General features: G+C 41.2%; 1 protein-coding gene across 2 annotated transcripts in view; it reads right to left on the bottom strand.

Annotated features, from left to right (window-relative positions):
- Window positions 1-15297, bottom strand: part of FLT3 (fms related receptor tyrosine kinase 3) — a 97022-nt gene that overhangs the window by 21172 nt on the left and 60553 nt on the right. For both annotated transcript variants that reach the window (XM_081129984.1, XM_081129985.1), the window contains 10 exons: window positions 14387-14516; window positions 11712-11839; window positions 11232-11371; window positions 10983-11136; window positions 9881-10049; window positions 2340-2443; window positions 1546-1654; window positions 1118-1296; window positions 270-376; window positions 35-167 (listed from right to left, as the gene is read on the bottom strand). In XM_081129984.1, coding sequence (XP_080986110.1) covers window positions 35-167; window positions 270-376; window positions 1118-1296; window positions 1546-1654; window positions 2340-2443; window positions 9881-10049; window positions 10983-11136; window positions 11232-11371; window positions 11712-11839; window positions 14387-14516 — 1353 coding nt within the window. The remainder of the gene's footprint in view (window positions 1-34; window positions 168-269; window positions 377-1117; window positions 1297-1545; window positions 1655-2339; window positions 2444-9880; window positions 10050-10982; window positions 11137-11231; window positions 11372-11711; window positions 11840-14386; window positions 14517-15297) is intronic.

Raw genomic sequence — 15297 nt, 5'->3', positions numbered from 1 at the left:
TGCTACGGAAACACCTCGAACATTCGATTCTTACCAAATTCTAAATTTTCTCTTGGAAACTCCCACTTCAGATCATAGTCATAGTCTCTGAAATCAATGTAGAAGTATTCGTTATCCAAAGAGCCGGTCACCTGGACCATCTGCAGTTGGCTTTCATACCTGTATTGCTTCAGGGATAAAGCAGCGAGTCCATTAGCAACAGGCAGCTCTTCAGAAATAGGAAAGCATGATACATTTTTACCTTTGAGTTTTTGGTTGTGTTTTTTTACCTTTTTGTACTTGTGACAAATTAGCACGGTTAAAATGGCAATGAAGGGGACACAGAGCCCGATGGCTGCATAGAATGAGATGTTGTCCTGGAAGAAAGGGAAGGGGCCTGCAATACAAAAGTTTAGGATTCCTGATTGGTATTATAGTGAATGCTCGTCATGATCTCGCACACCCTGTTTGAGCCACCGGGACTTGCAACCTTACAAGCTCTCTGCAAGATACTCCACTACTCGTGGAAATCGGGCAGTATAAAGGAAGAGCTTCTTCCTAGAACATTTTAAATGATCTTACATTCTTACGATTGTAAGAATTACATCTATTTAAACCCACAGGACAGACAAGTCAGATTAAAAAAAACCACAAAACATATTGAGGACATTATATTGTATGAATGTGGAGACCTTAAAGGATCCTGGTGATTCTGAACGATAGGTGTAGGCAGCCAGGTTTCAGAATTAACTTAGGGTGGCTCTAAAAAAATAAAATAAAGATCCTAAAACAGCAAGCTAAAGGCAAATAAGGAGATTAAGCAAAAGGGAAAACGGCAGCTGCTCCAAATTACTAAAAATGTTTTTCTAAAATTAGGTCTTTCGGGACAGTCACTATTGTGGGACTCAGGGTTCCACCTCCAGGGTGAGCCCGGAACCTCGTGGAGAAGCGGCTCCGCCCCGCCTGCAGGACGGCGGGCGGTCCCCGGGGATTCCTGCCTGACTCAAAAAAGCCTTCTTGCATCACACACCCAACCTTGTAAGTTCTTGTAAAATTCCCCAAACACAAAGGACCAGCAGGGACCGACTCCTGGCGCGGAGTTCCCCAGCTGGAGCGCCCAGCGGCCCCTGCTGCGTACCCGGCCCGCTCAAAAGCACGGTCTCGCACGACGTGCCCAGGGGGTTGTGGGCGCAGCACTTCACCAGGGCCCCCCGGACGGCCTGGCTCACGTTCAGGGTGCTGCTCGATATCCACCGGCCGAACACCTTCCCGTTAGCCCTCCTGGTCCAGATTCCTTCCGTGATTTCTTCCGTGCAGCTGAAAAGAAACGGCAGACAGGGCGGTGAGGAGGAGGGCGCGCGGCCTTCAGCCTGCACGCGAGGGTTCCTCGAGGGAGCTGCCCCGCGCCAACCCGCAGGAGTGACCCTGAGCCTGCAGAGGTGCGGGGGACTGGGAGCGAGCATTGTAAACGCTCATCACTTCTTAAACTGCATTCATGAGCAAGAGCCGCTATGTCAGAGTTTCGCGTTCTTCCAAAGTAAGAGGCGCCCGCGTCCGTCGTATTACTTGGGGGCGGTGCGCGAGCACTTCCTCCAGGTCCACGCGGGCGAGGGGTACCCATCCGCCGAGCAGGACGCCTGGACCCCCGACGCCTTGGCCAGCACTTGAGGTTTCCCTGCAGAGAACAGCAAGAAAATGAAGCTCACTAGGCACAGGGCTTTCCAGAAACGGTTTCACAGTCAGTTTCATTTAGGCCGCCCCTTTACTCCGAGCAGTTTGTGCTTCTGGGGGGGTGTCCCAGGCGGGGTGACACGAGACCTCCAGCTGTCCCTCGGCCACGTCATTCATCCCCCCTGCCCGGCGGCCCTGCGCCCATCTGCAGAGCACCGCTCCGCCACAGCCAGGCTCAGCACAGCGCTGGGGTTGCGACCTCCATCTACCTGAACACCCCGAAATGATTCTTAGCTTCAGAAGCGTCTGCAAAACTTCCAATAACATGTACTCTCATCTTTTTATAGATCAGAGAAACAAAAATTATTAAAATAAGTAAATGGCAGGTAATATGACTTTTGGCCTTTCCTTAGTACTTTTGACCTTTCCAAGTACTGAAGTCAACAGTCACAAGGCTAAACACATTTATGGAGCACATGGAATAGTCTCTTAGCTTCAAAGGATGAGCACAGATAGAGAAATGTGTATAAACAAAGCTAGTAGGCACGAAAGTAAACCTTCAAAATGCTTTCGCATATAAAGTGTTACAGCATTGCTTCTAAACCATTACTTAGCTCTTTCTGATTATAGTTAATAAATAGTTAAGGAGTTATAAGACTGAATTTAAATTTCTTAATAATTTGACTTACTTCTTATATTCAGCGTGAACATTTTTGTGAACTGGGCGTCATCATTTTCTGCATGGAATATGTATTCTCCTGGCTGGTGTTTATGGTTGCAAAACTTAGATATGCTGTTTGAAAAAAAATTAAAGACAGACTTAGCCCAATTCTTACAGTAGATGCTGAAATGAATGATGGTATGCATGGGAGGAACCTCCCTTGAGACACTCACTCTCTAAAGTTCAATGGACAAGGAGGTGTCTGTATGCTGGGCCCTTGCTACTCAAAGTGGGTTTGGTGGACAAGAAGCACCAGTTCCTGTATTATCTGGGAGCATGTTACAAATACAAAATCTCAGGCCCTGACCCAAACCTACTGACTCAGAGTCTGCATTTTAAGATGTTCTCCACGTGGTTCATATGCAAATTAAGAATTGAGACATGTTGATCTGGGCCGGGGCTCCTCAGAGAGACAAGAAGGTTCCCGACTCTTCTGTTCTACACATTCTGTACTAGTCCAACTTCCCAGAAATATGGAAACACCTCTGTAGGTGGAGAAGCCCATAACTCCCTAGCTTCCTAAAAGAATGGCTCTCTAACATTGGTCCAAGGCAAGACCTATGATGAATCCTTGACAGAAATAGTAATTAATAGTGATGAGGGCTCGCATCAACTGAGTTTGTACAAAATCTTTGGGCCATCTCAGCAAGTTCTAGTATCCACTTGGAGTGTTCATCAACCACTCAATACATTTTGACATGGAAAACTTGATCTTAGGGTTATCCACCATGTCTACCATGTATACAGGATGCTGGCTATTGTAGTGGGATGTGGAATAGTGTAGGAGAGGTAGGGGAGTGAGGACCTGTTGAATATGCTTTCATGCATTAAAGAAATAAAGTTTTGGCCCTGGCCAGATAGCTCAGCTGCTTAGAGAGTTGTCTGGATACACCAAGGTGGTGTGTTCAATCTCCAGTCAGAGCACATACAAGAAGCAACCAATGAATGCATAAATAACTGGGACAACAAATTGATGTTTCTCTCTCTCTCTTCCCCCTCCCCTCTCTGTAAAATCAATAAAAATTTTAAAAAATGAAGGTTTGCTCACAGACAAAGTTTCCCTTAAAGAAAATAAGGCTTTTTCAGAGGTTATTTAGGCTTCCTCTATACAGACTACTTGAAGTTTTAAAAAAAAAAAAAGTCTACTTATGGGCAGGGTAGAAATGTGAACAGGAGGACCCAGAGTGGAGGCCAGCCATAAACTAGGAGCTATACAGGATGCAGAAACCATAAAATATGGCTCCTGTCCTCAAAGAGATCATATCCAGGTAGGTGGACAAAACCTACATAAATGGAATAGTTATAACATTAAACAATATAATAAGGCCAAGAGAAGATGAATGGATCAGAGACCAATACATGAGCCAAGTTCCAATGGCTTCATAGAAGTGAGGCTTGCGCTAGGTCTTCGCAGACGAGTTAGTTTTAATGAGAGGGCAAAATCACAGACATCCAAGGAGGAGGCAAGGGCAGGACTTAAGACATGAGATGGGAATTCATATGTCCAAGAAGAAGAATAATGGGGAGGCCAATGGGCTGAGCAGAGGTCCTCATTGGGAAGTGATAAAAAAGAGGGCCAAATGGGTAGGGGAGAGCCAGTGATCAAGGACCTTGAAAACCCAGCTGAATTGTTTAGACATGATGGAGAAAGCAGAAGATGCTACGGACTCCTGAGCATGGGAGGATTATCAGGAATGGTGTTTTAATTTAGATTGATGGCAGTACGAAGTTTATTGAAGGGAAATCTTGCGGCAGCTGTAACCCAGGAATTCATTCCTTCATGCATGCATTTATTCATTCATTCTACCATCATTGGTAGAGCCTATTTGTGGGAGGAATCAGAAATATAACTGTGAGTTAGAAAAATAGATTTCTGTTCTCACAGAATTTGCAGTTTGATGGTGAAGGCAGACAAGTCAATAAGCAGTTACAGTATAATGTGGGAAGTCCTGGGAGGGGAGAAGTAAAAGTTCAGACTTGAATAGAGCATGAAAAGATGAGTGTTCCCTAAGGCAAGGAAAATGGGAAAGGAGAGGAAAGAGCAAACCCAAGATGCACTCAGAAAAAAAGAAAAAGCAGGTGCTTGATTGGATATGGAGATGGAGGAGGGACTAGAGCACCAATTGATGCCTAAGATTCAAACTGCACAGCTAGCAACCGATGAGCAGCTTCGGGCCTGTGTTTATCTGACACCAATGTTGTGCATCCTTAACTCAGAAGCTAAAAGGCAATTCTGACTGTGAGAATTCATTGACTCAGAGAATTCACTGCTCTGCCTATCAAGTGAGCATTTAACAGGTTTTTTTTTGTCTGCCTTGTTAACACGAAGGCTGAAGAAGTGAAAACCGAGTAGGCGTATCCCTGGTCAGGTGGCTCAGTTGGTTAGAGTGTCATCGAGATATGTCAAGATTGTGGGTTCAATCCCAGGTCAGGGCACATACAAAAATCAACCAATGAAGGCATAACTAAGTGGAACAACAAATTGACATTTCTCTCTCTCCTTTCCTCTCTCTAAAAATCAATAAAAAAAAATTTTTAAAGAGGGTGGGAGGACAGATGGAAAAGAGGAAGGGGATTAAGAAGTACAAACCACCAGTTATAAAATAAATCCCAGGGATGTAAAGTACATACAGAGAATAGAATCAATAATATGTAATAACTATGTAAGATGTCAGATGAGTACTTAGACTTATTGTGGTGACCACTTTGTAAGGCATATAAATGTCGAATCACTGATGTACATACACCTGAAGCTAATATAATATTCTGTATCAACTGTAATTTAAAAATAAAATTTAAAAATGAAGTAAAAAGGGAATTTCTTATCCTGACCTACTTCTGGACAACAAGAAGGAAATGATTGGTGAAGTGAAAGTGGTAGAATGGTTTGAGGAAAGCCAAACTATAACAATAGGGAGAAAAGTAAATATGTGATTTCCAGACTTTAGGTAGACAGAGTTTAAGTGGTCCAAGAAGAGAAAGATGTGAGCCTCTATAAGGGAAAATGTAATTCTCACTGGACAATATCCAAAGACCCTGAAAAGGAACAAGAGAGGACATAAAAATGAAGCCATGTGGTTAGCCAGAGACATGCCAAAAGCACCAGTTAATTTGATAGAAAAACAAATTACCAATACCAATACAACTATTGATTATCATGTTGCCCAAAGCAAAATGTTTTGTAAACTCTTTCCCTCCTAAGGCTTTTGTGCTGTCTTCATGGAGTTTCACTGGCCATAGTGTCAAGAAGTTATCATCTCACTCAAAGTCACTAATCATCACAGAGATGCAAATTAAAACCACAATGAGATATTACCTGACACCTGTCAGAATGGCTACCATCAACAAATCAACAAATGGCAAGTGCTGGCGAAGATATGGAGAAAAAGGAACCTAGTGCACTGCTGGTGGGAATGCAGACTGGTGCAGCCACTGTGAAAAACAGTGTGGTGTTTCCTCAAATAATTAAATATGAAACTGCTGTTTGACCCAGTGATCCTACTTCTAGGAATATATCTTTAGAAACCCGAAACACCAATCAGAAAGAATATATGCACCCCTATGTTCATAGCAGCACAATTTACAATAGCTAAGATCTGGAAACAGCCCAAGTGCCCATCAATAGATGAGTGGATAAAAAAGCGGTGGTACATTTACACCATGGAATACTACGCAGCTATAAAAAAGGATCTCTTACCCTTTGGGACAGCATGATGAACCTGGAGAGTATTATGCTATGCGAAATAAGCAAGTCAGAGAAAGACATGATCTCACTCATATGTGGAATATAGTGAACAAAATAAACTGATGAACAAAACAGATCCAGAGACATAGAAGCATGGAACAGACTGAGGGATCTCAGAGGGAAGGTGGGGGTGGGTGGGTGGGTGGCGAGAGATTAATCAAAGAACTTATAAGCATATATGCATAACCCATGGACATAGACAATAGTGTAGAGAAGGCCTGGGGGAGTGGGGCAGGTTCCAGGAGGAAGAGATCAATGGGGGCGGGGGGAAATCTATAATACTTTCAACAATAAAGGTAAATTAAAAAATAAAAATAGGCCTGGCCCGTGTGGCTCAGTGGCTGAGCATCGACCTATGAACCAGGAGGTCACGGTTCAATTCCTAATCAGGGCACATGCCCAAGTTTCGGGCTTGATCCCCAGTGAGGAACATGCAGGAGGCAGCCAATTGATGAGTCTCTCTCATCATTGATGTTTCTATTTCTCTCTCCCTCTCCCTTCAACTCTCTGAAATCAATAAAAACATATTTTTTTTTAAAAAAATTGAAATACTAAAAAAATTAAAAATTAAGATAATTTTTAAAAATAATAAATAAATAAGAAGATATCATCTCAAATGTTTTCACTCTTCCAGGTAGGAAAGTAGTCTAAATAGCCTGAATATCCAGGTCATTTTACACTACTTGTCCTCCTGTTTATGACAGCCAATCCTAGCAATAGAAACATCTGCGTCACTGACCCTCCTCTGGAAATTCCAAAGGGACTAACCGGTTAGGTGACCAAGAGATTCACAGCTTCCTCTTTCCCCTGGTGTTTTTCTAAAAATGGTCAGCTGTCATGAGACAGGAGATGAGGGAATTGGAATTTACACTGACATAATATCTTGGTGACTAAGAAGAGGTATTGTCATTACCACTATGGAAAGGGTTTTCTCTTCTGTTATAACTAAAATGCAGGTCATTTTTATTTTCCATTTAGCACCTAGAGGGAGGAGTTGAGGAAGGACAGGCTCTGTCTAGTGGCTCAGAGGGTAATTTGGCCATAACGTAAAAAATGTTTTACTCAAAGAACAAGGGATTATCCAAGTCAAATCAGAATGCAGAAAATAATAAAATGGGTACTAGGGAAGCTGAGAGCTTCTGAAACTGGAGAGCAGAGAGCTGACAGGACTGAGGTGGCTTTACCAGCCCTGAAGGACACCTTCGGGAAGTGGGTGACTCTCTTCCTCAGACTGAAGTTTCTGCAGAGGTCTAAGGAGGATCTTTCAGAGGAATTTACTAAATAATCATAAAATTCTAATAATTCAGGGTTGTTGTTCTTTTGACCATGAAGGTAGGAAAAGCTAAGGTAGATTTGTTTGAAATTCAGTCTATAGAGATAGAAAACAAACAGATGAAATATCCTAGGAGCTTTTCTCAAGAGCAGGATATCAGGACTACTGGAAAGTTAGTTTAATAAAGTGTAAACACATCCAGCCAAGCCCTAATCAACCCTGGGGGAATATTTGAGGAAGTAAATTGGAGAAACGAAGCTGTGAAGGTGGGGAAGCTGAAAGACTTTTGGCGCACACACTATGACCGCATCGGAGCTTTTTCAGGAGTCAAGTTATTGCATAGACCTTTCAGTTACATATAAAAACTTATATCATCTCTTGCAACACTAAGATACTGTACTTCACCACAAAACTTATTTTGATTAAATTGTTGAATCTAGGCAGTGGGAGAAGGATGCATACTGTGCTATACTTTGAGTTTATTGGCAAATTTGAAAGCTTTTATGATAAAAAGTTGAAAAGAACTCAGATTACAATTTAGTCTGTCATCCCCTATCTCAAAACAGAAACTCATGTGAACAGCAAAAGACATTTAGAGCACTAGTGTTCACATCTTTTATTGTTTATTTTTTTTGCAATATTTTGATCACCTTTTTCATGAAGGAGGCCCACCTTCCTTTTGCATTGGTATTAAGTAGCCCATAGTCCCTGGTGCATCCTTATTACCAACAAACACTATAGTTCTTCAAGAACTTTTAAAAATAAAATGAACACTGAATGTGGGTGTTGTGGTAAGTGTGGTCCTTGCTGTGCAAAGAGGATGCATCTTTGGCTCATGCTATGCACTTTGAGTTGCTTTCCAGGGGTGACAACGATTCATTCACTTATTAAACACCCCTTGACTGGAGGAGGCATTATACAAGGATAGATAAATGACAGAGAACCTATCCTTATGGAGCTTATAAACTTGCTGGTGAGTTTCACTATATCACCAGGTCATGACGAATGAGAGGTACAAAACTATGGGAATCAGAACCTGCCCTGATTCGTTCATTTGGCTGGGTAGTTATAAGATAACTACTTGGGGTGAGGAATGTAGATTGTGATCATGGAATGAAATCAAATTAACTAGCCTACTAGATTGGACCATGACCCACATATCAGAAACATGGTCCTCTAATCAATGAATCTGTAAAATCTTAAGAGGTTGTACGTGATGCCATCCAGCACAGTAGCAGTGATCTCCCAGGCGGCGTCTGGCACTTAACTGTGCCTGTGTAAATTTGAGAGGGCGGGGAGAGAAACATTACCCTATCTACCCTGGTAGCTCCATAGAGCATCAAGCTCATCAAGAAGATATTAAGGAAGTATTCGTTGAACTAAACTGAATTGATATTTTTGCCTCTGAATCAGGTTAAAAAGAGAATCCCATAGTGCCAAGTGCTCCACTGACACTGGGTCACAACACAAAGGGAGGGGAAGTGATGGCTCCAGTACCTTCTGAACACAGATCTGTGGTAGTCGATTCAACTAGAAGGAGGGGAACTGACTCCTAACCTTCTACTTTCAAGTCTGATGATTCAGAATAAGAACTTATGACAACGGGGTGATCCTTCTAGGGCAGTTTCTCAACCCCAGACAATATTTTCCTCACCAAGGATGTATAGCGATGTCCGGAGATAATTTTGGTTGTCACAATTGGAGGTGGTGATGCTACTGACATCCAGTGGGTAGAGGCCAGGGATGCTGCTAAACACCCTACAATGCACAGGAGAGGCCCGCCCAGAACAAATCATTATCCAGCCCAAGAGGTCAACAGAGCTGCTGTTGAGAAGCCCTGAGTTAGGGGACTGTGTATCAGTCAGTGCACAGGCCTGGGAAAAACAGAGTGCCTTCAGTCACAGTCTAGCCTGAAACCAAGTTACATAGAATTCCTTTTAAGAGATAAGAGGTCTCATAGCTATAGAAAAGACAAGGGGGAAAAAACCTTTGTTTTCCAAAGAAGGAATGAAGAATTTCTCCCATGAGAGAAACCCGAGTACAGTTGTACAGGTCCCAGGAAAACAAAATTCTCTTTTAGCATTGATTATTGGGAAATTTCTGCACCTATTTTTTGAAAACAAATCAATACACTGATAAGTAATTCTTTCCTGTTTTTCAGGGTCTTTACTTCCTCAATCCTCTGCAAATGTGCTGAGGGAGAGTCGGTGTTCTCACTGCAGCACGTACTCTCAAATAGGAAGTAGCAATCTGGTGACTCAGAAAATGCCACGGAACCTTGCTCAAATAGGATTCTTTCCATTTTTCGTGCAGTGGGTTACGCTATCTTGAACTGACTATAAAACTCTCTGTTACTGTGTCCACACATGTGCTGTCTTCAGTGTCAACTCAATAATACACGAAGTCATGACACAAAACTGCTCCTCTGTCGGGGCAACGAAAAGAGTTGTGCGAAAATGATGCCAAGACCTGGAGCTCTGTGTCATCTCACCTGTACCCATCATCAAGGCCACTCTGTTCACAAGGAAATGATTTTCGAGAGAAGGTCCATGTACATCTGATTTGTGGGTATGCTTTAAACCTGACAGAAAAACAAAACTCTTCATACTGGTCAATTTCATAATCTTCATTTGTTTTGGAAGCGTTTATAAATCCCTTTTCTGTTAAAAAAAAAAAAAAAAAGCATTTATGGAAATATATTGAGAAGATAAATTCATGCTGCAGGTCAGATTCACTAGTCCAAGAAATACAGGAGACTATCCAGTTATGAGCTTGAGCTCATCACCTTCCGGAGTCAAGATTCCTCTAGGAACTGAATGTAAATAATTTACTCTCTTCTCCCCCAAAATGTATTAATAAACCTATAGACTTTGCAGATGATTTCAAAGGTTAAAAGGGTTCCCCCAGCGCAGCCAACCATGTACAGAGTAGGGGTCCCCAGCCAGACTGGCTCTCTCAGTGACACATGCCACATAAAATAAGTTCAGGGCACAAGTCAAAGAACAACCTAGCCAGCAGTATTCACCAGGCTTCCTGTGGAACACTTCCTTATCAGTGTGATAAGAGAATCACTTCATTTCTTAACATTTTCATTACGCTGAAGGCTGCCACCTAATCTGAAATTACTTTAAAAGCATGATTATTTTCAAATCCTCCATCTTTCACCCAAATTTCAATGCATGTGGGTGCTTGTCCAGATCTCCCAGTCATTGTCCACTGCCCTCTCAGTTCTTAGAACAAGCATTTATTAACTCCTTGCTTTGTGTCAGGCTCTCTTCCAGGTTCTGGGACTACAAGGATAGAAGGAATTACTCCTGTTCTTAAGAAACTTCTACTGGAAGACAAAATTCCACAAACAGATGGTCACGTAACAATGGGGCAAGTACGAAGACAGTGACATTCAAGCGGGCTTGGTTTGACTGGAAAAGGAGGGAAGTGGGCAGCTTATGTTTGCAAAGCTACTGTGACTCCGTGTCTTTCTCAGCTTTTGATACCAACATTACATTGAAATCAGAATTCACAGCACATACCTCAGAGTCCACACCAAAGCAACTAAAAATATGAATAAAGGTTGCGTGAGCAGCCTGCATTACCTATGATGGTAACCAAAGCTGACTGACTGGGATGCTTGGAAGAGGAACAAGTGTAATATCCAGTGTTGTTTCTTTGCACTGATGATACAAAAGCAAACAGAATCCGGGTCATAGTTCTGTTTCTGGAATAGGTACTCATCTCAAAGTAGCTGCCCTAGGTTTTAATAAAACAAAATGGATTTAATGATTTCAACCTGGATTATCCGTTGGCTGTTTCTGCATTTTCAGAATACAAATGTGTCATATTACCTCCTCCAGGGCTTTATTCTCTACTTCCCAGGTGAGCCCGAATCTATGGTTTACATGAACAGCTCTGCACCTGAGCCACAAGGGTTCCCCCACTTTAAGAAATAACTGTGGCAGCGTGGTCTGAGGAGTCTGATTTAGATCTAGAAGATGAAAACATCCCAAGTAAGAAAAGAAGTGATTTTTACTCATTGCAAAATATATGCCGAACATTCTGAAGAACAAAGATTTTAACATCATTGCAAATGTCACAAACCTTTTTATTATTTTATTAATCTTTAAAAATTAATGAATTAATAACAATCTTTTATTTTTTATTAAATCTTGTAGCACTTACAGAATCCATAATATTACATTTAAAGTGGTATATAGGGACAACAGAATTTCTGAAGTTGAATGATTACCTAAAAGGTCATGGTTAGTCTCAGATCATTTCTAAGGAATGGTCACTGAAAATAGAAATATATAACATTATGGTCTTACCTATAGTGAACAGCTTCGTACATTCCTTGCCCAGCTCATTTCTTGCACAGCATCTTATGTCTGTTCCAAATAACTCATAAAGTACACTTTCCTCCTTTGTAACAACAGCTGGACTTTCTCCTTTACAGCTACAATTAGAAAATAAATGTCATTTGACTAAACATGTTTTAAAATTACAAGTGAATGTTCAGGAGAAGAACGGTTACAGGTTCTAGAGCCTGTTTTATTAAGAGCCTGTTTAAGAGTGCAAAGGAGGGAGCAGGTCAAAAGGCAAACAAAACCCACACTGGTCATTTCAGCGGAGCTCACAGGGAACTAGTTACTCATCATCTCAACAATGTGAATAACACTAGAAAGAATTACATAATAAAACAGTTTCAATTTTTTGTGTTTGGTGACTTCTTTGTTGTTGTTTAAAGAGAGGGGAAAAGAATTGAGAAAAGACAGAAGCAGGGGAAGGAAAAGAGAGAAAAGCTTGAGTAAGATTAATAATCAGCTTAACAAAGGTAGGTATCTTTTCTCTGAAGCACAGAAGGGGACAACCAATGAGAGGGAGAATAGCAAAAGTCACCAGTTCCCAGAGCTAACTGTGTCCCTCCTGAGGGACATCAGCCACATCTCAGGATTTGGCAGAGCCCCCTCCCCTCTCCTCCCTCAGCAGAGGATGAACTTTGTCCCACTGAAAGCTTCCCTAACCATCACCTTTCCCACAGCAGATGCGCTTTTGGAGTCTGTGTATAGTCACTTTTCTCCTCTTTATCACTGTAGTCAGGTGCATTTTTTTCTTTGTTTATGCATCATTCCATGAGGGTATTATTATTATTATTTATTATTATGATGATGATGCAGGATAGTAAGAAACTAGGAAAATGCCTGGGCAAGTGGAATGGAGAAACTGAGACAAAGCTAAACACACTGGCCTAGCAATTTACAGCCAGATAATAAATCTCAAGATTGTATCTTTCCTAACCAAGCATACTTAGGAACAAATGGTTTACACATTCCAGACTGGGCGCGGAGGCAGACCAGCCATGATCAGGACCCTCTTCGGTGGCATTCTTTGAAGGTGAAACTGACCAGAGAGTGACCCTGACCCCTCTATCCATTCATTTCCATGAATCAGCCTATTGAAGGACAGACTGGAGAGCTGATGAATATCCTATTGAGATCCTCCCCTGAGATCTCCCTTAAAATTTCTGCCTTTAGAAAACATATAAAAACCCTCAAGATAAAGGAAGACTGTGTGTGCTCTCCTTGGATCATGCCCATGCCTCTCCTTTCCTCAGTCATGCCCTTTTGCTCGCTTTCTCCTAAACTCTAAGGGTCCCCATGAGACTTGCCACCAGGGGAGCAATGGGCAGCAGCAGTTTGTCCCAGGCTAACCCCTGAACCTGTCTCCAAGGCCCTCTTTTGTCTGACTTCTCAGTGAGCTAACAGCAGCCCTGCCTTGGCCCGCTCCTGTCACTGTGACTTACTTTCCAGTGAACTAACAGCAGCCCAGCGTGGTTCACTTTTTTCTTATAACATTTCTAGAGGGCGAAAGCAGCACTCCTAGGCTCTCTTCTGTTGCTTCTTTTATCCTAAGCCCTTCCTTCATTTCGCTGTCTCTGGCTTTAATAAACATACTCTCAAAATCACCTGGACTCATACTGTGAAATCTTTCCTGCATGAAGTCAAGAACCCACACACTACAGGCAGACCCACTCTGGGCCCAGTCTCTTTCCAATGACAATAAGATAATAGTTTAGGTTCATTGTAGGAATTTTGGAAAATTTAGAAGAAAAAAACAAAGAAAAGAGTTTTAAATTACCCAGATTTTAGTGTGTAGCTTTCTAATTTTTTTGTTGTCCATGCACACATTACAGACCTATCTACAAGTAATCTTTCTTTTCCATCTAAAATTTGGGATCACACACATATATTTCTTTTTCTCCTCTTTAGTCCCGTTTCAATAAAAGTTGTTTAGTAAATTTTAATTAGTTAAAATTGCATAAATTCTTACCTTATGAAAATTTAGCTATTGCACATTCAAAAAACAAAAGTAAACAGTTATATATTACTCAGTATCTGCCAGGTACAGTTCTTTGTGTTTCAAAAATTTCAACTGATTTCATCACCATGGCAATCTTATAAGGTAAGTACTGTGACCATCCCCATTCTTCTGATGGGAAAGGAGATTAAGTAACATGCTCAAGGCCACACAGGTAGTAAGCAAACCAGAGTTCAAACTCAGGCCAGATTCTATGTCTTTAACAATCAAATTAAACTGCTCTTCCAACATAAACAGAATAATCACAAATTAAGCACTTATTCACAGGGAATTTCTTACTTATAGGGAACGACACACTTAAATCCATACCTTTCTTTTTTCCCAACTAGATACTCAGGGAACTAACAATCCTGTAACTTAAAGGGCTTTTATTCGTGTTGTGTCATGTCCAGGGAGGACCTTGCAGTTTAGTGACGCAACATAGGAGAGTTCCAAAAGGCCACCTTACTGAAGCAGCAACCCCCATCCTCCCAGAAAGTCCATGCTAATCATTCTTTAAGGAGCCAAAGTTTCCTGTTAACGTGGTGACAGGTTCAATTGTACATCCAGTATGTTGTCAGCTGCATTAGAGAAAGACCAAATAAGTATAGGAATCATTGTAGCTATCTCTATGTACATGTCTTACCTTTCACTCTGTGGATCACAAAACACCCATTCCACGGTTGGTTCTGGAATGCTCTCAGATATACAGACCAGGGCGTCCTGATTTTCCATTTTTCTAAAGTATGGTCTCCTTAATGTGTAAAGCAGTGTATCTAAAGCATCACAAATTATTAACATTTTAATATTTTACAAATAACTGTCTTAGCAGCCCTCTCAAAAAATTCTTTATCATTAAGAAAAACTAGTATTTTATAACATAGCAGTGTCTTCTGCTGCACTCCAAGTATGTATAATAATATAAACCCTCTTCACCAACATATTAAATTCAATTCTGGTGGAAACACCAACTTTAGCATTTATGCTCTTAGCCAGTTTTCTTGGGCATTTTACAAATCCACAAACCACTAAAGACAAGTGGAGAGAAGCCATGTGAAAATACAAATATTGATACATATAGGAAAAAGAAAACTGGAAATAACATAAAGTTTAAAGCACATGCTTATATAGTTTAAGACCCAACTTTCTTCCCATAATTTTATCTAGATCAAAGCAGAAATACACAAATTTAGAAATGCAGAAGTATAATAGGATGGAGTTAGAACTGGAACTGAATTGAGAGGTTCAATTTAGCCTCCTGTTTACACTAAACCATCACACCTTGCCCCTCCCCCATCTGCTACTCCCACAATGTCTAATATATAAACTTTCTACCTCTGCTTGGATCCCTCTAGGGACAGGAGTTCATTACCTCCCTGAGTAGATCCTTCCATTTTTCAACAAACTTTTTTTTAAAAGAAAGTTTCCCTATGCTAAATTCAATCTCCCATCTTATAATAAATTTTATCTTAAAGTATTATATAGTACTTTATATTTATGTGTGTGTGTGTGTGTGTGTGTGTTTACATATATACACAAAAGAATATATGAAGTGTA

Source organism: Miniopterus schreibersii (genome assembly GCF_964146895.1).
Source record: "Miniopterus schreibersii genome assembly, chromosome: 2".
Classification (NCBI taxonomy): Eukaryota; Metazoa; Chordata; class Mammalia; order Chiroptera; family Miniopteridae; genus Miniopterus; species Miniopterus schreibersii.
Note: the sequence above shows the minus strand (reverse complement) of the source record. Positions and strands in the feature narration are given on the sequence as shown.